At 60.4% G+C, this 25542-nt stretch overlaps 1 protein-coding gene across 8 annotated transcripts in view; it reads right to left on the reverse strand.

Annotated features, from left to right (window-relative positions):
* The window catches only part of KCNQ2 (potassium voltage-gated channel subfamily Q member 2), a 67708-nt gene extending 57578 nt beyond the window's left edge, over positions 1-10130 (reverse strand). For 7 of the 8 annotated variants that reach the window (XM_033187115.1, XM_033187112.1, XM_033187116.1 and 4 more), the window contains exon 1: positions 9624-10130. In XM_033187115.1, the coding sequence (XP_033043006.1) occupies positions 9624-9919 (296 nt within the window). In that variant the 5' untranslated portion in view covers positions 9920-10130. Of the gene's footprint in view, positions 1-8410; positions 8735-9623 lie in introns of those variants that run through there. The other variant, XM_033187118.1, reaches the window with a different exon arrangement.
* Between the last annotated feature and the right edge of the window lie 15412 nt (positions 10131-25542).

Raw genomic sequence — 25542 nt, forward strand, 5'->3', positions numbered from 1 at the left:
CAGCAGCCACCCCCAATCATTCCTTGGCAGGCACCTCCCAAACACCAGCCCCTTTCCCAAAGCTGCCCAGAGGCGAGCCAAGCCCCTGACTCTATGGCCTGGGCAGATGCCAACCAAGAATGAGTCACACAAAGGGACCCTCTGGCCCACGAGGAGACATAACTGCAGCTCCTGGTCAGGACCACGGCCAGCACCCGGGGGCCGGCCTCCTCCCCCATCCCCAAGAGTGGCCCCAGCGCCTGGACAGGTAGGAGGGCAGAGATATCACCTACCCCGGGAAGCAGGGAGGAGGCTGCACCTACCCCAGGGAGCAGGGAGGGGGTGGCACCTACCCCAGGCAGTAGGGAAGAGCCGGCACCTACCCCAGGGAACAGGGCATCTGCCCCCACATCAACCACCTGAGCAGCAGGCAACGAGGAGTGGGGCCCCAGAGCCTCCTTTCCCTGCACACACCTTCTGTCTCCAGCCTGAATGGGTTTCCACAAAAATGTAACTTTTCAATGACAGGAAAAGTGAGTGTTAAACTTCTCTGCATATCTGGTCCTTTGGGATGAGAACATGTTTACAGCCACCAGGCAGCTTCTAGGACTTCATCCTGCAGACCTGCACCTTGCGTGAAGATGTGCACGGAGCCCCACGCGGCACCGTTTGCAGCGGCAAAGTCCTTGCACCTGCTTCAAGGTCCATCAGTGCGAACTGGTCAGAGAAGTGGTGAGCAGCCGACGGACCTAGAGGGGGACAAGCAGGGAGAGGGGGCCACACGCACAAGGCAGGACACGGAGTGACTCCACACATGTGAAAAGAAATGAGTGAACACACACAGACACACACGTGCCATACCTCGGCACGCATGCAGAGAACAGCTCCAGGAGAGGGGCCATGGCTGACCCAGTGAGGAGACAGGGCAGCACAGAGGGGCAAATCGTTCTGGCTGGATGTCATTTTATATATTCCAGGGTTTCCATGGGTGTCTTTTCTGAGTGTGTGTGGCTGTGTGTGTCATGTGAACTTGACCTATTCTGGAAGAACGGGTAAGAAGGGGGTCATCTCGCAGCTACTCAGGAGGTCAAAACAAGAGGACCGCTCAAGCCAGGACCTCCGGGCTGCAGTGAGCTACAATCACACCACTGCACTCAGCCTGAGCCACAGAGCGAGACCCCTACTCTTAAAATAAATAACAGAATACAGACATCAGGCCCTGCCTGGCCCTACCTGGTCTACAAAGGGGACTCCAGTCTGCCTCCTGCTCTGTCCTGGGGTGACGCTACCCAATATCCCTGCTTCCCTGACCGCCCTCCTCCAGGAGAAGGAAGCCGTCGGCCAAGTGTTGCTGCCTCTTCCCTGGGGCTCAGCCTCCACGACAGACAAACTTTAAAGTCCCACACACGTGCCTTCTGCACCCTGAGTCCCAGTTTAGAGGCCTACGCTGCACACGGGCAGAGACACATTAACCAGGCGCCTGCGGCCTCCCACCCACAGCCCCTCAGGGCAGGCCTCCCAACCTCTCATCCCTGCCCGAGGCTTCTCCCCACCTCCCCCCAGGACGGGGATCCAGGGAGAAACTGGCCTTTTGCTCCCACTCACCCTTCCCATGTGTTTTCCAAGACTAAACAGAAAAGCAAAAGCTCGAAAGTTCTCAGGTTTTCAGCTTAGGTCAAGGGTGAGTGCTCCATGGGGAGGAACAGAACTAGAGAAGACCTGGAGGGCGAGATGGGGGCAGGCAGAGGCAGCAGACGCCTCCACGCCACAGATACAGAGGAAGAATCTAGAAGGAGGCTCCCTGCAGGCCGGGAAGCCTGGAGCCCAGCCCTGCCACACCCCCAGGAGCTGCCCGTCCGCCCCCACTGAGATGACTCAGAGATGGGAGACTCCAAGGTCCAACCAACTCCCGGCCGGACTCCCTGGAGCAGCCACAGCTCTCCTGAGTGTCCACAAAGCCACTCCCAGGAATCCAAAAAAATTAAAGACCTAATTGTATTCAAGCTGGGTAGGCAGCAGAGCCTGAGGACAGTTCCAGAGCATGTCTGGAAAACATCGTCATCCTCAAAGCAAGGCAGCCACTGTCTGAAAACCGCCACTTCCTCTTCGAGAGGCCACCCAGTATCCCCTGTCTGGGGCCAGCACAAGTTGCTGGCACTGGGCTGGGAGCTCTGGGCAGCTGGTGGCCAGGGAGAAGTCTTCTCAGAGGCCGGCCTCTCCACCAAGCTGACATCTCCTGCAGGGGGTGGAGGGGCCACCAAGTGCCCCGAGGCCTTGGGCAGGTACCTTAGCCTCACCCACCCCAGCCCCTCACCTGGCACAGGGTCTGTGGTTTAGATGACAGAAGGGACATGAAGCTCTGTGGAGAGCTCACGTCGTCCCATCCTCTACCACACATCATCCTGGGGACCGACGTGCAACACCCCCCACGCACGACAGCCTGCACCCCAGAGCTAGGAGCCCCTTTCAAGACTGAAGCCCCCACCGGGGCCGCCTAACCCCAGAGGGAGCACAGCACAGGCCCACTGCTAACAGGAAGAAGCACCTGTACTCTGGCTCCCCTCTCCGCAGGAAAGGGCTCCCAGAATCCAGCCACTCGGTGTGTGGGGGCAGGAGCCCTGCTGACTTAGAAACAAGTGGCACATGGATCAGCATTCAAACTTGCCAGCCAATCACCCACAGCCTCGTGCAGACCCTCCCCAGTGGGGCTGAGGGGGCTCTCCTGCCCTTCGCAGGGGTGTCTCCCCCACGCGCCCCCAGTCCCATCCTCTCCATGGCTCCAGATGCTCACAACCCCAGAACACTCAATGGGACAACTCAGAGCGGGCTACAGAGAAAGAAAAGCCACACAAGCTCACCAGCGGCACTCTATTTCAGAAGTGCCTCCTTCTCCTGGAAATGTCGACCCCGAAGCCCTCACTGGGAAATCTCTGGCCTGGCCCCCGGGAAGTAACAGGCATGAGTTTGGGGCTGAGGCCATCCCAGCAGCCCTGTGGCCTGCCAGACCTCAGAGCACTCCCGTCAGGGGCGACAAGAGCCAGAGAGCTCTTCAGCCCCATGTCCTCCTGGATGAATTAAAAGCACGACCCATCCCAGCTTCAGACAACAAAAAGTCTAACCCTCCATTTCCCAGACTCCAGACCAACCCATTTGCTAAGTAGCGTCCTGAGTCACTCCCTCCTCCAGCTCTGCAGGTACGGCTTTCTCAGGCTGCAGGGGAAACAGACGGGCTTCTCAGGGCCCACCCGCCTTGCGCTGGCCGCCTCCAGCACGCCCCCCTCGCCCATAGCCATCAAGGACAGAGCCTCGTCCTGCAGGGCCCGCCGCTCTATCACCTGCTGCTGAGGCCAGCGGTCGGCAGGGCCCTGCCACTCAGAGCCCACCAGGGAGGCAGGAACCAGAACCCACTCCGAAATCAACAGAGCAAGCTCGGCAAACAGGCCGGTGAGCGTAGGGGTCGCACGCAGGGGCCAGTGGGAGCCATTTCCAGAGAGTTCCTCAGGGATAAGCTCAGATCTGCAGACCCCTCCTCCTTCGACCTTGGACCTGCTGGCCGGGTTGAAGAGGTGCTGCCCACCCTACGCAGGATGCACTTCCTCCTCTGAGCATGTCCAGGGCCTCCCCTCAACAGAGGCACCGTTTTGAGACTCCCAGAGAGGTCAGCCAACTGTTGTCAGAAGGCAGAGCTGAGCTCCAGCCCTGCACAGGGCATCCCCGTTCCGGACACAGCTGTTTCAGGTGGCCGCTCCGTGCTAAAGGCGACCTCACTGCCGGGCCCGTGTCGGCACTGAGGCCTCCCGGCGGGTTCTCTGGTGCGGTCTGCGTGGACACTCGACGCGTGCACCACAGCTCTTTCACGGCTTACGGGGTTCACTGGAAAAACCTGCCACAGTGGTTTTTCAAGCCAAAGATCATTCCTATCCTCCAAGCCTCAACCCTCAGGATGCTGGGAACATGCCGGAAGCCACAAACAGGAAGACAAACCCCCAAACACCCGGCACACACATGGCAGGCAGCCTTCGTTCCGGGGAAACAGCCGGCCAGCCCCATACGACAAACAGGCAAGCTTCCGACGCCCGAGCCTGGGCCTCGCGCTCCAACCCACAACCTCGCCCTCAACAGCAGCGCAGGCCTCTCTGTCACAGCCCAGCCGCTGACCAATGGGACTGAGAATCGGCTGGAGGGGTGGATGGCAGAGCGACGCTGTCCCTGCTCCTGGCCCCCACGCTTCGTCTGGGGTGAGGCCTTCCGTTCTGCTGAAGGCGCCTCACTGTCACGGCGATGATGGCTACGAGCTCGGTGAACGTCGCAGGCATCAGGCGTCCTGGGGAGTGACTCACGCATCGAATCCCAGCCGCAACCACATGACAGACACAGAACGGTTACCCCCACCATGCAGATAAGGAAACTTGGGTCTAGGATCCCAACACTGGCCAGTCTCAGGACAGGACCCAGCCAGAGCCCCAGCCCTGCCCTTCCCGAGTCTCACTCCCCACAGGTCACGCGGGGCCTTCGGAACCGTCTTCACAGGTCACAGCTGCATAGGAGCACGTCTCACATGGGCGGAGGCCCAGAGGGGAGCGGGGCTGCATAGTGGACAGCACACACACCAGCAGTTTCCCGTCTCAGAGCTACCCGGCACACACACGGGAAAATAGTTAAGACGACCCCCGGCGAGATAACGCACTCGGCTCTGTCTGTGATAATGAAATGTCGGACACAAGGCCAACGTCTCTCCCGAAGGACATCGCAGGCATCACCCCACCATCCTTGGCCCCCATCCTCCCAAAACGGGCACACTGCTCTCGCCTGAGCCTTTAATAGGACACAGCCTGGCCGCTGGCCCCAGCCTCCCATCCAACCTCAAGTGGACACTCGGAGGGCCCAGGGCACAGGCTGCCGCTCCCCAGCCTCTGGGCAAGGCAGCTCGACCATCCCATATCCCTTCTCGCCAAATTCAAGGCCCCCACAGGTCCCCCTTGGTCCTCCAGACCTGCCCATTTTCCTAGAAGGGAACTCACTCTGTGTAGCAGATTCATCTCCCCACACTGGAAGCAGCTTCAGGCGGAGGCCAGCCCAGCTCCTCTATAGCTGCGGAACGTCACTCCTACAGGGCTGGGGCCAGCCTGGCTCTTCAGTGACTTTGGGACGTCATTCCAGTGGGGCTGAGGCTGGCCCAGCTCCTGTGCGGCGATGGAGGCTATGGAACGTCACTCCTACGGGGCAGAGGCTGGCCCCGTGCTCTTGCGAGCAGCTACAAGATGGACTTGCTGAGTGTGCACACGGGAGCATGGATGCGTCAGGAGCACAGGGACTACCGGAGATCCACAGACTCATTCGTTTATCAACTAAAACAAACTGGGAAAACCACTATGTTAAGCCACTCTCTACCACTGGACTCAGCCTGTGCCCTGAGAAGTGACCACAGCTCTGAACACTCCAGGATTTAAGCATTTTCGAAACTGGAGACAGGACTCCCACGTGGTCAGCATCCTGGGGGTCAAGAATCCTTAGTGCCCAGCAGTGCCCACATCCAGGGCACCGGCGCCTCTGGAGAGACTGCATCTCTGCAGAGATTGGCTTGCAGCGATTTCTAATAACACGGATTTCCTCTGCTCTAACTGTGGAATGATCAGGAGGAGCGTTCCTGCTTACCCTTAGCTCCCATCCTCTCGCAGACACAGAATGTGCACAGAGACTGACTCCACCTCCACCGTGTAACGAGGCAGCGTCACGTACAACATCTTATCACTCCAGAGTAACTTCACTGTAAATTATTTGGTGAGGGACAGAATCCTGCGAGGAAGCCCAAGACCTCCCGAGGGGCCAGAGAAGTCCAGGTTTCCCCGGAAACCACAACTCTCCAAGGCTTTTTCACCTTTTGGGAAATTTCCATAAGATTTCCTACCCAGGAGGCTGTGGGAAGAAGTGGAATGTGGCCGTTCAAACACTCAAGTCTCTTTCTTGGCACACAGTGCTCCATCAGCAGAGACCGGACCCTGGTCCTGCCAGGGCCCCGCTCTGTGCTGGGTAAAGCCCAGGCCTGCACTCACCCCTCAAAGCAGCCTGACCAAGAAGAGAGTGCCGGCGCCTGCTCACCCCAGCCAGCCCTTCAAGCGCTCACATCAGCCTCAGAGCTGAACGCAGGGGTGGGAGAGGGGCCTGGATGGCCTGTGCTCAGCACCATCCGAGTTATCCAGGACTGTGAGGGGAAGTGCCTGGGCCCCGGCAAGAGGGGACTTGAACATAGGCTCTCTCAGCCCCGGGCCCCTCTCTGCAGTGAAATGGGAGACAGCACCTGGTCAAGCAGCCCAGGGCCATAGGCCCCTGGACCCCATCTGAGGCCTGGCCCAAAAGCCAAGATGGCACAGCGAGCCCCACGGACAGGCCCTCCCTGGTGCCAGAGTTCCCATCTGGCCTATTTTAAACACAGCTTCACCCTGGCCATTCAACGTGGCTGGACTGCTGGCAAGCTCAAGCAATCTGCACCCCAGCTGTCATATCAGGCTGGGACCCCTCCTTTCAGTTAAGCAGGATGACTCTGGAGCTCACTCAACCTTCCTCTGCCTCAGTTTCCCCATCCACAGGGATGGGGCTGTGTGACCCTCTGGCAGGCTGTAACTGAGGCCCACACCCACCCAGTGGGAACAGAGTGGACACGTCCAGTGACCCACGTGGGGATCCTGGACGAGGAGATTCAAGTCCGTGGTGCAGCAGTGCCTGGCTCCATCCTGTGCACAGATGGGCAGCAGGAGAGACGCTGGAGCTGGGGATTCAGGCTCCGAAGGGCATCCCCATGGTGCTCTGGCCCAGAGTCCCCTACGGCAGCCCCAGGCACATCATCTGCTGAGTTTGGGCCACTTCTGCAGCTCACACTCCCTTTGGGAGGGTCTGGGACAGGTGGGCCGGCACACCGCCCCCACCAGGCAGAGAGCAGGTCTGACTCAGGGAGGCTCTGTCTCCAGAATCTCTGGGAACGCACCAGGCAGCGCGAGCAGAGGCCGCAGCTCCACACGGAGGAGCAACGGTGGAGAAAGCCCCTCTCTAACTCAGTGCTGACGTCTCCACCTCCCCAGAGCCGGGGCAGCAGGGGCCTGGCCTGATGCTTACCAAGCCCTGGGGCCATAGGGCAGCAGCCACTGCCCTCTCTACCCCAGACAGTGACCACCCCGGGTCCAGCAGGGCTGCCCAGAGAGGTTCTCACAACTTGACCTCTCCGAAGCCAGATGCTGGCGGCAACAGGCAAAAGGGAGGTGGGCCTGGGGACCTGTGTCCAGCCACAGCTGGGTGCGGCAGCACAGGGAGCCCTGGCCTTCCCCCACTCCCGGCTGCCCCAGGCCCAACTCAGCTCCATCTCCGTTTAGCTGATGAACAAACAGACCAAATGATGCCTAATACACAACCCGGCCAGTCCATGCCGGGCCAGGCAGGGGACACGGGGCCATCGGGCCTCCCAAGTTGGGGTGGAGGCTGCATCCCAAGGATGGGCTGGGCCATGGGGACAGCAGAGAACTCCACACCAGGGGTCTGGGGGCCAGGCGGTGAGTTGCACCCCTTTCACAGAGGGCACTGGGCCGGCCTGGTAGAGTGGGATGCCCCCCAGCAGCGGGCCTCACAAAGCCCTCGAGTGAGGAGCAGCTGTGCCGATGTTACCCACAGAAAACTGAGGTTTGCAGAGGTTCTGAGACCAGCCCCCAGTGTCCAACCCGGGGCAGGATCACAGACCCTGCTCTCCAGCCCTGACACTCAGAAAAAATCCCGCCCACAGCAAAGGAGCTGAGGAGAGCCTAGGAGCCAGGGCTCAGGCAGGTTCAGGGAGCTGCATACCCACAGCAAAGGAGCTGAGGAGAGGCCTAGTGCAGGCTGGAGGGCGGGGCTGTTCCGAGTTGAGGGTGTCGCCTGAAGCCCCCACACGCTGCTGCTCTGTAGACTCTATAGAGACTCAGGGTCGTCAGGAGGAGATGGCTCAGACCCCACATGTGCAAGCACTCCCCATGCTTCACCCCAGTTCTGGACTGCCACCCTCAGGAGGCAGACAGGAAGGAGAACAGAGGGGCTGACCCACACAGGCCCAGGCAGGGGGCGGCCAGTGGAGAGCTGCTGACCCAACAGGAAACCTCAGGAATAGCCAGGCTGGGCCCTTGGATCATGGGCTCAAAGCAGAACAAACCCCGGGCAGCACCATGGGTCAAACGCAGAGTGGGGCTCCGGCCACTGAGGCCATCGGGGCAGGAGGGCTGTGGGGTGGGTTCTGTCCTGTCCTCATCCCAGGAGTCACCTTGGGCTGATACCTAGCTGACCAGTACCGGCCCTCCAAGAGCCCCTTCGGTCCCCAGCCAGGTGGGGGCCATAAGGAGAGGCCGTTCCTGAGGACATAGAGGCTCATCCAAGGATTTGGGCACGGACCCTGGACTGGAAAGGCCAGACTCACCTCCTGGGGGCAGCAGGACCTCCAGGACCCAGGAGGTCGGAGAAGCCCCTCTGCTTGGCGATTCCCGGGCTGGGTGCCCAGGGGCCCTCCACGCAGACACCCTCCCTGCAAGCGGCCTGGCATTTCCCTCTGGGATCTTCTCCCTACCCCAGAGCCCTCCCATATCACAGCCCACGGAGGGTCTGCTGAGGGCACACACCCCTCTCGGCCCAGGTGGGCGCCCGGCCAGCTTGTGGCGAGTCTGCCCCTCAGTCCCATCCCAAAATGCCTCTCACACAAAATGGCCGGTCCCGGAGCTCAGCGGGTCCCTTGTTCAGCTGGGATGGGAGAGCAAGCGCCCTGGCGCGGGGAGGCTGTGCACACCCGCCGCACAGGCCGCACGCGCAGCGGGCCGTGCAAATTCCACACGCGAACACCCAGGTGCACACGGACGCAGGCTTCGGCCGCCCCCCGCCAGCCCTGCCCCAGGAGGCAGCCGTGCCCTGAGCCTCGCCCGGGGAGCGGGGACAGCCCCTTCCAGGCCCAGGGCTGGGGGTCCCGGGTCTGCCGCAGCCCCTTCCCCGGGCCTCGCTCTGCCAAGGAGGGGTCCTGAGCCCGCGATGTGCACGGGGGCGGCCGGCGGCTGCAGAGATGGGTCAGCGCCGCGCTGAGCGCAGGAGCTGAGGGGGGTTCGCGGGTCCAGGGAGGGGCGTCGGCGCCGAGGGGGCAGGACAGACAGCTGCGCTGCGCCCGGGCTGGGGTGGGGGTCATGGGAGATCCTCCCGCATCTCAGGAACCCAAAAGCTCGCCCCAGGCTGAGGAAGAGCGGCTCGGGAGGATGGCGAAGGACAGGCCAAACCCTCCCCGCCGCCCCTGCTTGGTCGGGCGGCCCCAGCCCCGCGGGTCCCCGAGAGTCCCGGAGAGCCCAGACCCAGCGCTGCCGCCCTCCCTCCCCGGCCGGCCCTTTGTTCGGCGCAGCGGCCGCGGGGAGGGGCCTCCCAGGCTGAGGAGGGGGCTGGGGCGGCCGCACGTCTCCGTCCTGCGGGCCCGGAGCCCCCACCCGGACCTGAGCGGCCCCGGCCCCGATCCCGGAATCCTTCCTGCCCGCGCGCTGCACAGTCGCTCTCCGGTCTCGGCCCCGGACCCAGACCCAGGCGCAGGGAGCCAAACCCGCCGCAGCCGGCCGGCCGGGGTCGCCGATGGGGGTCGCCACGGGGGCGCCGCCGCCACTCACACGTAGGCGTGGTAGATGAACGCCCAGCCGCGCGGCCGCTCCAGCACGTTGTAGAGGAAATTCTGCAGCTTGCGGTAGAAGGCGTTGCGCTTGGGGGGCTTCCCGGCGCCCGCGCCGCCCGCGCGCGGTTTGCTGAGGATGCTGCCGCGCTTGGGGGCCTCGGAGCCGGCGATCAGCAGCGCCCCGTCCCGGGTGGAGTCGGGCGCGCCGGGGTCCAGCCCCACGAAGCCCACCTTCAGCTTCTTCTCGCCGCTCGGGCCGGGGTACACGCCGCCGTTGCGCGACTTCTGCACCATGGTGCCGGGCGGGAGGCGCCCCGGGTCGGGCGCAGGCTCAGCGGGGGCGGTGCGCGGGGGGCGGCGCGGGCCCCAGCCCAGGCCCCCGGGCCGGGAGCCGCATGGCCGAGGCGGCGGTTCCGCGCTCCTGACGGGCTTGGGCCGCGCGCCGAGACGCTGCGGCCACCTCGCTCCGCGCGCACCTCGGCGCCTGGCCCGCGGCCGCGCCGGCTCCGCCCGCCGCCTCGCCCCGCCCGGCGTTAACCCCCGCGACGCCAGTCCGAGGAGGGGTGGGTAGGAGAGAAGAGGGGAGGAGGGAGAGGGGAGGGAAGGGGAGGAGAGGGAAGGGGGGAGGGGAGGGGTAGGGGAAGGGGAGAGGGGAGACAGGAGGGGAGGGAGAGGAGAGGGGAGGGGAGGAGAAGAGACGGGTAGAGGGGAGGGAAGCGGGGAGCGGGGGGAAGGGGAGACAGGAGGAGAGGGGAAGGGAAGGGGAGGGGAGAAGAGAAGAGGATGGGAGAGAGGAGGTGGAGGGGACGGGAAAAGGGGGGGAGGGGAGGGGAAGAGGGGCGACAGGAGGGGAGCGGGAGGGGAGGGGAGGGGAGGGGGAGGCGGAAGGGGCCAAGGCCCGCAGGACCAGACCTCTGGGCTGAGCCTGCCCATTCCCCCACCATGTGCACACTGACCCTGCAGTCACCTTTGAGTCAGGCGGTACTAACCAAGCGGACCTGCCTGGTGGCCCCATGGCTCCCTGGGGTCCCAGAGCCGTGCAGAGCCACCTGAGCAGGACTGGAGTCCTCTCAGCTGGGCCCTGGAAGTGGACGCCTCCGGGAAGGGGTAGGGTACGGGCCCTCCCCAAGACTCTGTTGGGGCTCAGCCCATGGTGACCTCATGCTGTTGGTGTCAGGGTTGCCCAGGCAGTGGGACCCCCTAGACCCCAGGGTGTGTGCAGGGAGGGTCTGTGGAGGCTGGAGGTGCCCTGCAAGGAAAACAGCCCGGGGGAAGGGGGTGGCCACAGCGGCCCGCGGGCAAGAAGAGGAGGAAAGGCCATCTGGGTTGGGACGGGAGAGTCACTCCTAGAGGGCCTTGAAGCCCCCCAGGGGGCCTAGACTTTGCTCTGCAGGCTCCACAAGGGGCCTGTGGCAGGGGCAGGATTGGAGGGTGGCCCCAGGGCAGCAGAGAGGTCAGCGGGAAGCCCAGTGCCACACCTCAGGACAAAGGAGGCAGGCAGATCTGTGCCTCCTGGACACAGATGGGACGGTGTTTCCTTGGGGGCAGGTGGGCAGAGGTGGCCTCCCCACTGTGGGAGCCATGTGTCCTGGGAGGGGTCCCTCTGGAGCTGCTACTGGGAGACCAAGGGACCCCTGAGGCTCAGTGCTGCCCACCCCCCGAGGTGCCCCGCCACTGGGCCTTCCTCTGCACACCCAGGAGGGGTGTGGTCTCGAGTGCATCTCATGACTACATCCAGCCTATTCGCACATTTGCCTGGCACCATGGATTCTGCCTAGAGGAAGCCCTCTGCTGAATCGCTGGTGCTGTCCTCGCAGGTGACCTGCTCATAAAACAGCCCTAACCCTAAACAGCGCAGGGTCGGCCCTTGGGTTGTGTTTGCCCTTTGGTTTCCAGAGCTCATGGCCATGGGGCCTGTTTCTGTTGTTTTGTGTTTAGGCTGTAAACAAGGGTCGGTGCAGGCAGAATGCTAACCTGAACATTATACAGGATGTTGGGGATAGACAGCAACTTACACAAGCTAGTGCACATTCGGGGGCACGCTCCGGACCCCCGCCTCCCTGCCTCTGTGCCCACACATTGGCTGTGATAACCAGCATGAAGTGGGCTTGCCCCACGCAGCTGCGGTTTCTCTCCATTGTTGAGGGAGGAGGCACCAGCCTGGTGTGTTCAGGGGAGGGAGAGGACTTCAGTGTGCAGAAGGAAGAGGGCACCACGGCATCTCCCCTCACACACTGGCTGGCGCCGCTGGTCTTTCCCACTCACCAGAAGAGCAGCCGTAGCTTAAAATGGAAACCCAGCAGGGCTGGGGCCCCTCATCCTGCTGGGGGAAGCCTCAGGCTATCCGGTGTCCCTCAGCAGTGCCCGGGCTGCGCATGGCCCCTCCTGGGGAAGCAGTCATCTCAGGTCTGATGTCAGAGCCAAGTGGGACCCAAGGTTAGGGCTGATCCATAGAGGATGAAGGAAAAGTGATCCCCAGTTCCCGTTTTAGCAGATGCATCAGAGCTGAGATGGGAGCAAGGATTAAGGTGCTCTGGTGTTCCAGGACATTGGGAGAGACAAACCTGTTCATCTTATTTTTCAGGAAAAAAAGGGGAACACCTTGCTGAAGTCTTGGGGAGCCATCAGCTGGCTTCACAGCCTCCTGGGGGTGGCTGAGAGTGTGGCTCCTGTGGGGATGCCAGGCTGGAGGGGCCAGCTCAGGATGCAGGTGGAGCTTTGCACCCTGCAGCTCATGGTTCTCCCGTCTACAAATGGCGTTGGCTCCAGCAGCTTTGCCACACCTTGGAAGGTTCTGGAAAGCAAATCCTGCATCAAGGCTTGAAAATCTTTGCTTCCTCCTTTGTTTAGGATGTCCTTTCAAAGAGCTAGCTCATTAATCATTTATGTTTTTAATTTTGTGTCTTGCACACCCACGGGCTACATTGTCAGCAATCTGGTTACCCGCATGCCTACCCCCTGTCCCCTCCTCTGCGCCCAGGCAAAGCAGGTCGTGAAAATGCCCAGTTGGGGTAAATTTCATCCAAGCATGAGGAATTCCATTTATTTAAAAATAGATGGGAAAAGCATTCAGGCTCAAGCAATCTTTGCCAAGACTGCATCGACAGGACTCCAGAGAGGATGAGCAGAATTCAGACGTACGTGGCGCCCAGCTCCAGCAGGGGAGACAGGCGGTCCTCACCCAGGCGGCCAGGGCGGCGGTGGATTCCAGACGGGCGCTGTCCCTTCAGCACCTCCAGCACCGTCCTCTTGCCAGAACCTGCAAGCCCAGCCCCTTCTCTGATCTCCTCCAGGCAAGTAACCTCGAGGCCTCCCAGGTCTCCCATGTCACTGGGCTGCACTAAACGACCAGAGAACATGAAGACTGCACTGCCAGAACTGGCTGCTCCTGCCAATCAAGGCCAGTTCATCTGTCCCCAGAGTCCTCCTTTGGTCTCTCTCCCCGGCAGAAAGCGAACCACAGGGACTGTGACCGCCTGCTGCCCGGGCTCCCCTGGGGCTTCTCCCACTGTCCTTCTCCCTGAAGCCTGGTGCAGAGAGGGGCCCAGAGTCAATGGCTGTTAGAGGACAAACTCAAGCACGTCTGGGTCACTGCCAGGGAGAACCCATGGGGTAACCCTGCCCATATGGTACAGGTCACAGAGCAGGCTCAGTGCCCTCCAGAGCCCACGCCTCTGCTCTACCTCAGGTGCAGGTGCAGTCCTGCTGGGTCATGACTCCAGTCTCACAGGCTCAGCACTGGAATGGTGGGACCAAAAGTGAAAAACCGAGGCCAGGCCAGGTGGCTCATGCCTGTAAGTCCAGAGCTTTGGGAGGCTGAGGTGGGCAGACTGCTTAAGCCCAAGAGTTCGAGACCAGCCTGGGCAACACAGAAACCCTGTCTCTACAAAACTTCGAAAATTATCTGGGCTGGGTGGCCTGCCTGTGATCCTAGCTGCCCAGGAGGCTGAGATGGGAGGACTGCTTTAATCCAGGAGGTCCCGGCTGCAGTGAGCCATGATGGCACCACTGCACTCCAGCTTCGTTAAGAGAGAGAGAGAGACCCTGTCTCAAAAAATAAATAAATAAATGAAACTTAGCTGAGCTTGCTGGTGTGTACCTGTTGTCTCAGCTACTCAGGAGGCTGAGGCAGGAGGCTCACTCGAGCCCAGGAGTTGGAGGCTACACTGAGCTCTCATTACACCACTGCACTCCAGCCTGGGCAACACAGCAAGACCCTGGAAAAAAAAAAGAAAAGGAAAGGAAAGAAAAGAGGGGAGGGGACGGGACGGGAGGGGTTAATTAAAAACAAAAATGAGGGCTGGGTGTGGTGGCTCATGCCTGTAATCCCAGCACTTTGGGAGTCTGAGGTGGGTTGATCACCAGAGGTTAGGAGTTCGAGACCAGGTCAGGAGTTCAAGACCAGCCTGGCCTACATGGTGAAACCCTGTCTCTACTAAAAACATAAAAATTAGTCAGGCATGGTGGCAGACACTTGTAACACCAGCTACTCGAAGGCTGAGGCAGAGGAATCACTCGAACCCGGGAGGCAGAGGCTGAAGTGAGCTGAAATCATGTCACTGCACTCCAGCCTGGGAGACAAGAGCAAGACTCAGTCTCCAAAAAAAAAAAAAAAAAAAAAAAAAAAACAGGCCAGGTACAGTGGCTCATGCCTGTAATCCCTGAACTTTGGGAGGCCGACGTGGGTGGATCACCTGAGGTCGAGAGTTAGGGACCAGCCTGACCAACATGGAGAAACCCCGTCTCTACTAAAAATTCAAAATTAGCCGGGTGTGGTGGCGCGTGCCTGTAATTCCAGCTACCTGGGAGGCTGAGGCAGGAGAATCACTTGAACCCAGGAGGTGGAGGTTGCAGCGAGTCGAGATTGCATCACCGCACTCCAGCCTGGGCAACAGTGCGAGACTCTGTCTCAAAAACAAAAAAAAAAACAAACGAACAAAAGCCCCAGGAAACCAAGCACAGGCAGTGACTTGAGAGGCATGTGGGCTTCCTCTGGCTGCCTCCTGTATGGGGCCGTCAGAAGCCGGGTGTGGGGGGCAGGGGCTGCCACAGTGAGTTTGTGCAGGACGGCTACATGGTGCTGGTGGCCCTGGCGGGTTGTGGCCCTTGCTAGAACAGCCAGATTTTATGCTCTTTTGACGCTGTGCTGTCCTGGGTGGGATCTGTGCCGGGGTGCTCAGCTTCACCTGCGTTCCGAGGGCCTCGGCACCAGTGACAACGGCCCCTGTGGATGCTGGCTTAAAGCAGGGCCTCCCAGGCCACCACCCTGTGCCTCCCGGTGGAAACGGAGGGAGCTGCTTCCCCGTCTCTGTGCCTTCAGAAAAACAGACAACCCCACAGAGGCCTGGAGGAAAGCTCTGCCAGCCAAGAAACAATATTTAATTTGGGAAATTGAGGAAATGAGGAGAGGCAGGTTCTCAGTCATCTCACCTGGGCTAGACCCGCTGCGGCTTTAATCCTGTAATTTGGGCGACAGAAAGTGCCTCCCCAGACAGAGGCCCAGCCCCTCCAAAGGAATTTTCCATTATTAGGAGGAAGGGCTGTATTTATCCAGCTTGCAGGGGAGCAGGGGAGTGAGGAAAAGATTTAGATACGAAAGTATTGACTTTTTTTAACATCTTACACTAAAGTCAATAAAAATTTAATTTATACTTTTTTCTAAAGGACCAGGGCTCTCAACAAGCTTCCCTAGCCCCTGGCAAGCCGGCTAATTGCATGAGGGAGTTGCTTGTACTTCCCAGCCACCAATAATACCGTCAATTGAGGAGCCCGTGGTCACCTGTGGCGGCAGGAACAGGCCGGGGAGCCACAGTGGCTCCGGAGGCATCCGGAAAGGGCAGAAATCAACCTGTAGCTCTGGGACCTCAAGGGAGCTTGACATCCCCAAACCCCGTATGTTGTCATCTCCGGTCCGCAGGTGTCACAAGTGGCCTCCCACGCGCCCCCTCCTACGCCTTCAGCCACATGGAGAAGCTGTGACAGTCGTCCCCGTTCTGTGGCAGATCCATCATGAGGAACGCAGGCCCTGCGCTCACTCATGGGAGAGACCCAGGCCCCACCGTGGATCTACACATCCAGACTCCCTGGCACCTCGACACTACCCACACACTTTCCTCCTCGAGGCCTCCTTGCTCCTGAGACCTGGCCCTGCCACATGCTCCAGGACCACTGGCCCCTCTGCCCCCATCCTCCCTGCCTGGGCACACGGCCACCCCCACTTCCCTGAGCAGGCAAGGAGCCCTCGCATTTGCTGTCCCCTCTGCCCACCAGGATGGCAGACACTGCATCTTCTCAGGGAGGCCCTGACACGGGGACCCCTTCCCACCTTCTCTGGAGCTGGACCTCATCCCGATGGGAAACTGCTTTGCCTGGGACCGCTGCCCTACTGCACACTGAGTGCAGGGCGTGGGGGCAGGCACAGACACTCAGCCCAAGGAAGGTGTGTGTCAACCTGTCAGATGACAGATGGCCACTTTGACCTGGGGCTGGACGTCGCTGGAGCCTCCAGCCAGATGTGGCCTCAGTCACTAGCCTGGGGCTTGTGTGGTTCAGGGCTGCCGGAGAGACCCCAAGGGGACATGGGTAGCTGGAGCTCAGGGCCGGCGGAACAGCCAGACGTCTGCCCACGCAGGCTGCTGGCATCTGTGCCCTGACTGCCCGCCCACCGACGGCCCAGGCTCACCAGGGCCTTGCTTGGCCAGTTGTCCAGCAGGCTTTGGGCAGGGCCGCCCAGACTTGGCAAGGCCCATGGGCTGTCACAGCCCTCCCCACCCCGCATCCGGAACAAAGTCACCTAACGCCACACCAGGTGGATGGTTCTCCAAGTGGCACACCAGGGGCTGCACAAAGCTGGAGTCTGGGCAGTCCCGAGGCTCTGCAGGCGGCCTGCTGCCCCACCTCACCAGCAAACATGAGGGCACCACCCTCAGCACCCAGCAGGCTCTGCCTCGGCCCCTGCAGAGGGTGGCGCTACTGTGGGCTGCAGGGCATGGCCTGCAGGCAGCCACCGTGGGCCTGCCCGAGCTGAGTGGCTTTCAGCAGGCCAGGCAACCACTCAGGCCTGCGTGGACTGGATGTACCCCCAGAATCCACATGCTGAAATCCTCACTCCAGTGCGGTGGTGTTAGGAGAGGGGGCTTTGGGGGCGGCTGGGTCAGGAGGGTGGAGCCCTTGGAACAGGACCAGCACCCTCAGGGGAACAGACAGGAGCACTGGGACCTCTTTTCTGCTTCGTGCCACATGGGGACATGGGAAGGCATCGTCAGCAAGCCAGGAAGCCGGCGCTCACAGGAACCGAGTCTGCCCGCACCTTGATCTTGACCTCTGGCTTCCAGAACTGTGAGAAATAAATTTCTGTTGTTTAAGCCCCCGAGTCGTAGGTACTTTGTTGTAGTTGCCCAAGTGAGATAGAACCTCATGCTTACCTCATGACAAGTGGAGAGAATCGGCCCCCACCTCACGGGAGGGTGAGGATGCGGACAGCGAGGGCCTCATTCTGAGAGGGCGTCAGGAGGAGGGCAGGAAGGTGCCCAGGTGAGTCCAGTTCCCTGCTCGGACACGCCCCTCTTCCCTGGTTGGACACGCCCCTCTTCCCTGGTTGGACACGCCCCTCTTCCCTGGTTGGACACGCCCCTCTTCCCTGGTCTCCACAGGAAGGTGCCCAGGTGAGTCCACTTCTGGCTCGGACACGCCCCTCTTCCCTGGTTGGACACGCCCCTCTTCCCTGGTTGGACACGCCCCTCTTCCCTGGTCTCCGCAGGAAGGTGCCCAGGTGAGTCCAGTTCCCGGCTCGGACACGCCCCTCTTCCCTGGTCGGACACGCCCCTCTTCCCTGGTCGGACACGCCCCTCTTCCCTGGTTGGACACGCCCCTCTTCCCTGGTCTCGCAGGAAGGTGCTCAGGTGAGTCCAGTTCCCGGCTCGGACACGCCCCTCTTCCCTGGTCTCGCGCAGGAAGGTGCTCAGGTGAGTCCAGTTCCCGGCTCGGACACGCCCCTCTTCCCTCGTCGCTGCAGGAAGGTGCCCAGGTGAGTCCACTTCTGGCTCGGACACGCCCCTCTTCCCTGGTTTCTCTCAGATCCTCCCACTGGTTGAGTTGAAGAGAGCATGATGTGTCCATCCCTGCGGCTCAGACGAGCTGGCCCCATCCTGGAGACCAGTCTTTTGCTTAATCACACTTCCTGGCATCCCACCTACAGAGATGAAATCCATTTAGGTCAATTGTTCTTACCCAGGGGTTTTGTTCCCAAGGGAGCATCTAGTGAGTCTGGAGACAGTTTTGGTCGTCACAGTGGAGGGACAGATGCTACTGGTATCCAGTGGGTGGAGGTTGGGGGAGGGGGGCACCAAGCACCCTGCAGGGCACAGGGCAGCCCCCACAGAGCACAGCATCATCCAACCCAAATGCCAGTTGTGCTGACATTAAGAAAACATGGTGTAAGGCCAGTCACGGTGGCTCACACCTATAATCCCAGCACTTTGGGAGGCTGAGGTGGACGAACCACAAGGTCAGGAGTTCAAGACCAGCCTGGCCAACATGATGAAATCCCATCTCTACTAAAAATACAAAAAAATAGCTGGGCATGGTGGTGGGTGCCTGTAACCCCAGCTACTCAGGAGGCTGAGGCAGAAGAATCGCTTGAACTCAGGAGGCAGAGGTTGCAGTGAGCCAAGATCGCGATACTGCACTGCAGCCCAGGCAACAGTGCGAGACTCCATCTCAAAAAAAAAAAAAAAAAAAAGAAAAAGAAAACATGGTATAAGTTAACAATGTCCTTTCTTTTTTTTTTTTTTTTTTTTTTTTGAGACGGAGTCTTGCTCTGCCACCCAGGCTGGAGTGCAGTGGCGGGATCTCAGCTCACTGCAAGCTCCGCCTCCTGGGTTCACGCCATTCTCCTGCCTCAGCCTCCCGAGTAGCTGGGACTACAGGCGCCCGCCACCTCGCCCGGCTAGTTTTTGTATTTTTAGTAGAGACGGGGTTTCACCGTGTTAGCCAGGATGGTCTCGATCTCCTGACCTCGTGATCCGCCCGTCTCGGCTCCCAAAGTGCTGGGATTACAGGCTTGAGCCACCACGCCCGGGCAACAATGTCCTTTCTTAAAATGCAAATAGGCCAGGTGCGGCAGCTCACGCCTGTAATCCCAGCACTTTGGGAGGTCGGGGTGGGTGGATCATCTGAGGTCCGGAGTTGGAGACCAGCCTGGCCAAAATGGTGAAACCCCATCTCTACTAAAAATACAAAAATTAGCTGGGCATGGTGGTGGGTGCCTGTAACCCCAGCTACTCAGGAGCTGAGGCAGAAGAATCGCTTGAACTCAGGAGGCAGAGGTTGCAGTGAGCCAAGATCGCGATACTGCACTGCAGCCCAGGCAACAGTGCGAGACTCCATCTCAAAAAAGAAAAAAAAAAAGAAAAAGAAAACATGGTATAAGTTAACAATGTCCTTTCTTTTTTTTTTTTTTTTTTTTTTTGAGACGGAGTCTTGCTCTGCCACCCAGGCTGGAGTGCAGTGGCGGGATCTCAGCTCACTGCAAGCTCCGCCTCCTGGGTTCACGCCATTCTCCTGCCTCAGCCTCCCGAGTAGCTGGGACTACAGGCGCCCGCCACCTCGCCCGGCTAGTTTTTGTATTTTTAGTAGAGACGGGGTTTCACCGTGTTAGCCAGGATGGTCTCGATCTCCTAACCTCGTGATCCGCCCGTCTCGGCTCCCAAAGTGCTGGGATTACAGGCTTGAGCCACCACGCCCGGGCAACAATGTCCTTTCTTAAAATGCAAATAGGCCAGTGCGGCAGCTCACGCCTGTAATCCCAGCACTTTGGGAGGTCGGGGTGGGTGGATCATCTGAGGTCCGGAGTTGGAGACCAGCCTGGCCAAAATGGTGAAACCCCATCTCTACTAAAAATACAAAAATTAGCTAGGCATGATGGTGGGCACCTATTATCCCAGCTACTCGGGAGGCCGAGGCAGGAGGATGGCTTGAACCCTGGGAGTGGAGGTTGCAGTGAACTGAGATCGCACCATTGCACTGCAGCCTGGTGACAAGAGTGAGACTCCGTCTCAAAAAAAAAAAAAAAAAAAAGCAAATAGTTCTGGTATTCACACTTTAGCATGAAACAGCATAAATAAATGGACTTCCAAGAGTTCCTGAATACACAAGCCAAGGGCTGAGAATCTTCATGAGAAAGGAGCCAGGAGTCCGGGCACTGGGTGGGGGAGCACCCAAGGAGTGAGGTCGAGTTGGGGCAGCCGTGGAGTTCAGCAAAGGAGCCCTGGGCGTTCTGCATTGCTGGTTCCCAGCCTGATGGGAAAATGCTGCTTTTACATCATCGCAGGCACAGGAGCCATTGCTGCGTTTCACTCACCGTGAGCTTAGTTTGCGTGGCTCTGGGCAGCTGCCGGATCTCTCCGCACCTCCACCTCTTTACCTGTGAAGTGGGGGTGCTGACCGTAGATAAGGATTGCGCTGATGGAGGAATGGCACAAGGTTTGTAAAGCGTCTGGAGCGGCGGCAGGAGGAGGAGTCACGTGAGCGGGAAGGTGAAGATGCTGAGTCAGCTCCCGGCTGCCCCGTGGGCACCGTGCCCTGCTGTGTGCCACCCACCTCACACCCAAGATGAAGGCCTGGGTGTCGGGAGATGCAGCGTAAAGAAAGGGCAGTGGGAGGCGGTCAATTAAGGCCCCTAAAGTGCCAGAAACCCCCACCCCTGGAGGCAGCCACAGCCTCTGGGGAGGGCGGGGCCACAGGGACCCCTGTTGCTCACCATGGCCTGAAGGGTAAAAAGTTTACAGAGACTATGACATGGAGAGGGAGATCTTACAGCCTCCCACTGTGGGACTCGGTGGATTTCTCCTTCCCCTGTCCCCCACCGTTCCCTCCAACTCCCCAGTTCAGCACCGCCCCCTCCTCCCAGGCAGCTGAGCCCTGGAACCCCACAGCTGGCAGCTGGCTTGGCCTGACCTGGCTTCAGACAGTGTCTGGCAGGGTCCTCACTGCCAGAGCCTGGGGCAGAGCTGCCAGCCCCTCCCCATGACAGGCTGTGTGGCAGAGCCTGGGACTCCTTCCCCCGACATGTTCAGGGAGATGGGCAGGGCAGGGGGCGTTGGTTCCTGTCCCTCCAACCCCTCCAGGCTGGTCCTGCCTGGGAGCTCTGCCTCCTGCCACACCCACAGCTCCAGTCCTGTCCCTGCAGGAGGCCCACAGGCTCTTAGGAACTGCTGTCCTGCAGCAGGAGGCCTGCAAACCAGGACCCACGTTTGGGCAGGGGGTCCAGGGGCAAGGGCTTCCTTCCTGCTCCCACCCCACACCATCCAGGGCCCCCACCCTCTCCCCCCTCCTCTGGGTGTTGGTGCCTCCCGCCCCTGCCTCCGGGTCCCCACAGACCCAGCCAGGGCCCTGGTTTGGGGCCACTGACCCCACCTGCATCTGCTCTCCATCCTGGAGCTGTTCTCAGCCTCACACATCCTCCTCAGCATCGTCCCCACCTCCCCCAGCCGACCCCCAAAGCAAAATGCCAGAGCAGCATGAAGCCAGGAAATAAGCCAGACCCCACAGCTCCTCCAAAGACCCCTGACATTCCTGGCTGACCCTCTCACGGGGACGGGGCTTCCCTCCCCTCAACAGAGTCAGGAGCTGCCTCAAGGCCCACGCACCTGCCAGTCCAGCCCGTCCCCCAGCCGGCTTCTCCCTCCCTGGCTTTGGGACAGGGACTGTTGCCCAGTGCTTCCTGGGTCCAGCCACCCAGTGGGCACCCCCCAGAGACTCAGCCCTGACTCCAGGCGGCCAGTGAGCAGCACAGGCACAGCCAGACGCCCGACACACAGACACGCAGGCACAAATGAAGAGATACACGAGCACATACGCCCTGTTTCCAGGGGCTCCAGGACCTCCCGCCAAGTTCTCCCCTGCACCCCACACAGTCACCCACAGGTATGCACAGTTCACTCAGGTCACATACACGCACCAGGGTATGGATGTAAACCCGTGCCTGCAGTCCCACTCCGGGACACAATAAGTCACCCACAAGGACAGTCACAACACGTGGGAAATCCCCAGGTCCCATCGTGGAGGCCCGACCGGCTGCCACAAAGCCCAGCCCCTTGGCAGGGAGCCCAGAAGCCGCTGCTCAAACCCAGGACTGCCAGGGGCACCCAGGCCCTTCCAGCCACCCTGGGAACCTGGAGTGGGGTGGGAAGGTCCTTACTGCCTGGGTTACAAGAGGGCACCGGGAGCCCGGCAGAGACAAGGGCAGGGGACAGATGGCATTTGGCCACTCAGCAGGGCCCCACAGCCTTCCTGAGGCCTCAGGAATTTTTCAGTGATGTCCAAAGTGCAGACTGAAGCCGCCAATAGGGTGTCTTGGTGGATCCTGTTTTAAAATATTCACCAACCCGGCCGGGCGCGGTGGCTCACGCCTGTAATCCCAGCACTTTGAGAGGCCAAGGCAGGAGGATCACGAGGTCAGAAGATCGAGACCATCCTGGCTAACATGGTGAAACCCCATCTCTACTAAAAATGCAAAAAATTAGCCAGGCGTGGTGGCTGGCACCTGCAGTCCCAGCTACTCGGGAGGCTGAGGCAGGAGAATGGCGTGAACCTGGGAGGTGGAGCTTGCAGTGAGCTGAGATCGTGCCACTGCACTCCAGCCTGGGAGACCGCAAGACTCCATCTCAAAAAAAAAAGGCCGGGCGCGGTGGCTTCCACCTGTAATCCCAGCACTTTGGGAGGCCGAGGCGGGTGGATCACGAGGTCAGGAGATTGAGACCATCCTGGCCAACACGGTGAAACCCCATCTCTAATAAAAAAATACAAAAAATGAGTTAAGCGTGGTGGCGGGCGCCTGTAGTCCCAGCTACTTGGGAGGCTGAGGCAGGAGAATGGCATGAACCCGGGAGGTGGAGCTTGCAGTGAGCTGAGATCGCGCCACTGCACTCTAGCCTGGGCGACAGAGCGAGACTGCGTCTCAAAAAACAAAAAATTGTTCACCAACCCAAGTAGGGTGGAGCTCATTCCCCCACCCATGCCCTCCCTGACTTCAGGACCTGCTCTGGGGCCTCAGCAGCCCCAGGACTGACCCTGAGTCCCAGTGGCTGCTAGTTGGAGCCACTCTCTGGGCCTTGGGGCCCTCTTCAGCCAGACAGCAGCCCAGTGTCCAGCCAGCTGCAAGCATCCATCAACACCCCACTGGGGCCCTGGGGCTGCACAGTCCACCCTTGCAGAGCTCCAGGGCACTGTCTGGCTGTGGTCCCCTGCCCTGTCCCACCCTTGCAGAGCTCCAGGGCACTGTCTGGCGGTGGTCCCCTGCCCTGTCCCACCCTTGCAGAGCTCCAGGGCACTGTCTGGCGGTGGTCCCCTGCCCTGTCCCACCCTTGCAGAGCTCCAGGGCACTGTCTGGCGGTGGTCCCCTGCCCTGTCCCACCCTTGCAGAGCTCCAGGGCACTGTCTGGCTGTGGTCCCCTGCCCTGTCCCACCCTTGCAGAGCTCCAGGGCACTGTCTGGCGGTGGTCCCCTGCCCTGTCCCACCCTTGCAGAGCTCCAGGGCACTGTCTGGTGGTGGTCCCCTGCCCTGTCCCACCCTTGCAGAGCTCCAGGGCACTGTCTGGCTGTGGTCCCCTGCCCTGTCCCACCCTTGCAGAGCTCCAGGGCACTGTCTGGCTGTGGTCCCCTGCCCTCACCCTGCCACCGCCCTCCAGCTGTCCTCAGGCTCCCCAAGCCGACACCCACAGAGCATTCTGCCCTGACCCCAACCCCAGTGAGCTCTGCCCCTCCCCACGCCCCTGCCTCCACCTGCTATGGGGAAAACCCCACCCTCCTCTGGGCCCAAGGGAGCAGCCAGAGCTCACACCTCCAGTGCAGCCCCTGCTCAGGGAGCTGGAGAGGCAGCCGCAGAGGCCGTGGCTTCCTTTAATCCTGGCCCGACCCTCAGGGCAGGTGCAATATGACCCCCTTTCACCGATGGAGAAGGGGCACCATGGCATCTCTGGCTCCGTTACCAGAGCTGGGACCCCAACCCTCGCCTTCCCCACTGCTCTGCCGCCTAAAGTCTCAGTTTACAAAACACGGTCCAGGCCCCTGGGGCTCCCAAGAACCTTCCAGAAAGCCCCAAGGTCAAAACTTGTTTTCACAGTAATGCCAAGTCTTCTCACTCCCATCCTCGCTTGGACAGTGGAGTTTTCAGAGGCCATAAGAGGTATGACACTCCCCTGCTTTCTCATGTCTTAAATATTCTCACGTTTAGTTTCCAGCACACTAAACAGCAGCACATGTAACCTCCCTGACTTTTAACACCATGCAAGCGTCCTAAGACGAAAGCTTTGAGCATTACTGGCCTGGAGGCAATGCAGAGCTCTGCCTGGCATCTCCCCAACCCCCCTTCCTGATTAGTGAGCACAGCTTGCTTCCGTGGGTCTCTCACCCACCAGAAGCTCCTCCTGCCCTTGTTGTGGGTGGCACCAGAACTCCCCGGAGACCGAGGGCTGGGGCCCCCAGGGCGGACTTTGGCCAAGCCCCTGCCCCACCCCCCAGAACTGACAGTGGGCTGGATGCCCAGCATCCAGCAGGGCAATCCTGGCACCGTGTGTGCTGCCTCCGCCCACGATGGACACCAGGAGCCCAGTCCCAGGTTCCGGCCTCCTCCAGCCACTGCTGGTCCCCACCCCACAGCCCCCCACCCGAGCACGAGGGGCACAGCAAGGCCCAGAGCCCTGCCAGGCATCAGACCCAAGGACTTGGGCCTGCCTTCATTACCCCAGAAGGGGAGCCGAGGTCAGAGACCCTCCCTGGAGACCCACCCTCCAGGCTACCATGGCCAGGACTCTCATCTGCTGAGGACCCCAGTGGGAACAGGGAGTGCTCCCATCTCTCTGCCCTCCCTGTGCTCCTCTCCACCCCAGAAACACACCCACCTGGAGGGGACACTGTGGCCCCAGCACAGACCACGGCAGGCAGGCTGGGCTTGCCCCCCACCAGCAGTGCCTCGGTGACCAAGGCTGCCAGTCATCCAGAGTTTGCAACTGCAACTGGGACATGGGGGTGAGGGGACCCCTGAGCACCTCAGGGACCACCCAAGGGGGCTTTCTGCAACTGCAGCTGGGGGCTGTTTTCCACTTTTGTCCCATCTCAGGCTGGCAAATTTCTCCCATTTGGCCCCAATTCTAGCCAGGTCACATGTGAAAGGACAACTTCCTTCCAGACAGGCCCTGCAGGGTCCCCCTCGGCCCCTCCCATCAATGGTGGCCCCACAGAGGCCCAGGATGGGCTGGGGTCCATCAGGAACACCTGTGTCCCTGGGCAGGGCCACCAGGTAAAACACAGGACACCCAGTCAGATCAGAATTTCAGATAAATAAGGAGTACCATTTCTGTGTAAATATGCCCCAAATATTTTACACTAAACAACTACTGGTATATATCCAAAGTCCCGATGTGACTGGGTCCTGTATCTCCTCCTTAGAGGCCTCGTGGCTCTGATGTTCGTGGGTTCAAATCCTCTCCACCTGGGGGCCCAAGCGCCCAACCACATCCCTGCCTGATTGCTCCACTCTTCCTCCCATTCCACCCCCCTTTCGTGTGGGTTTGAGGCCACCCCACTTTGGGACCGGAGAGAGACACGAGCAGGCCCTCCAAGGGCACCCCCAGACAATGCCCCGTCACCACTGCCTGTCAGCTGGGCTAGCCTCATTTCAGTCCTCACCCAGCACAGCGGGTCTAACATGCCCCAAGGATATCAGGCCCTCAACCCTGGAATCTGTGGCTGACTGCATGTGGCAGGAAAAGATTTTGCAGATTTGATTAAGGATGTTGAGATGGGGGTAATCCCGGATTATCCCAGGTGGTCCCTAAATGCAATCACTCGCATGCTCGTGAGAAGGGGATTTGACACAGAGGAGGAGAAAGTAGTGTGACGACAGAGGCAGAGACTGG

This window comes from Trachypithecus francoisi, unplaced genomic scaffold, assembly GCF_009764315.1.
Source record: "Trachypithecus francoisi isolate TF-2019V2 unplaced genomic scaffold, Tfra_2.0 Lachesis_group21, whole genome shotgun sequence".
Classification (NCBI taxonomy): Eukaryota; Metazoa; Chordata; class Mammalia; order Primates; family Cercopithecidae; genus Trachypithecus; species Trachypithecus francoisi.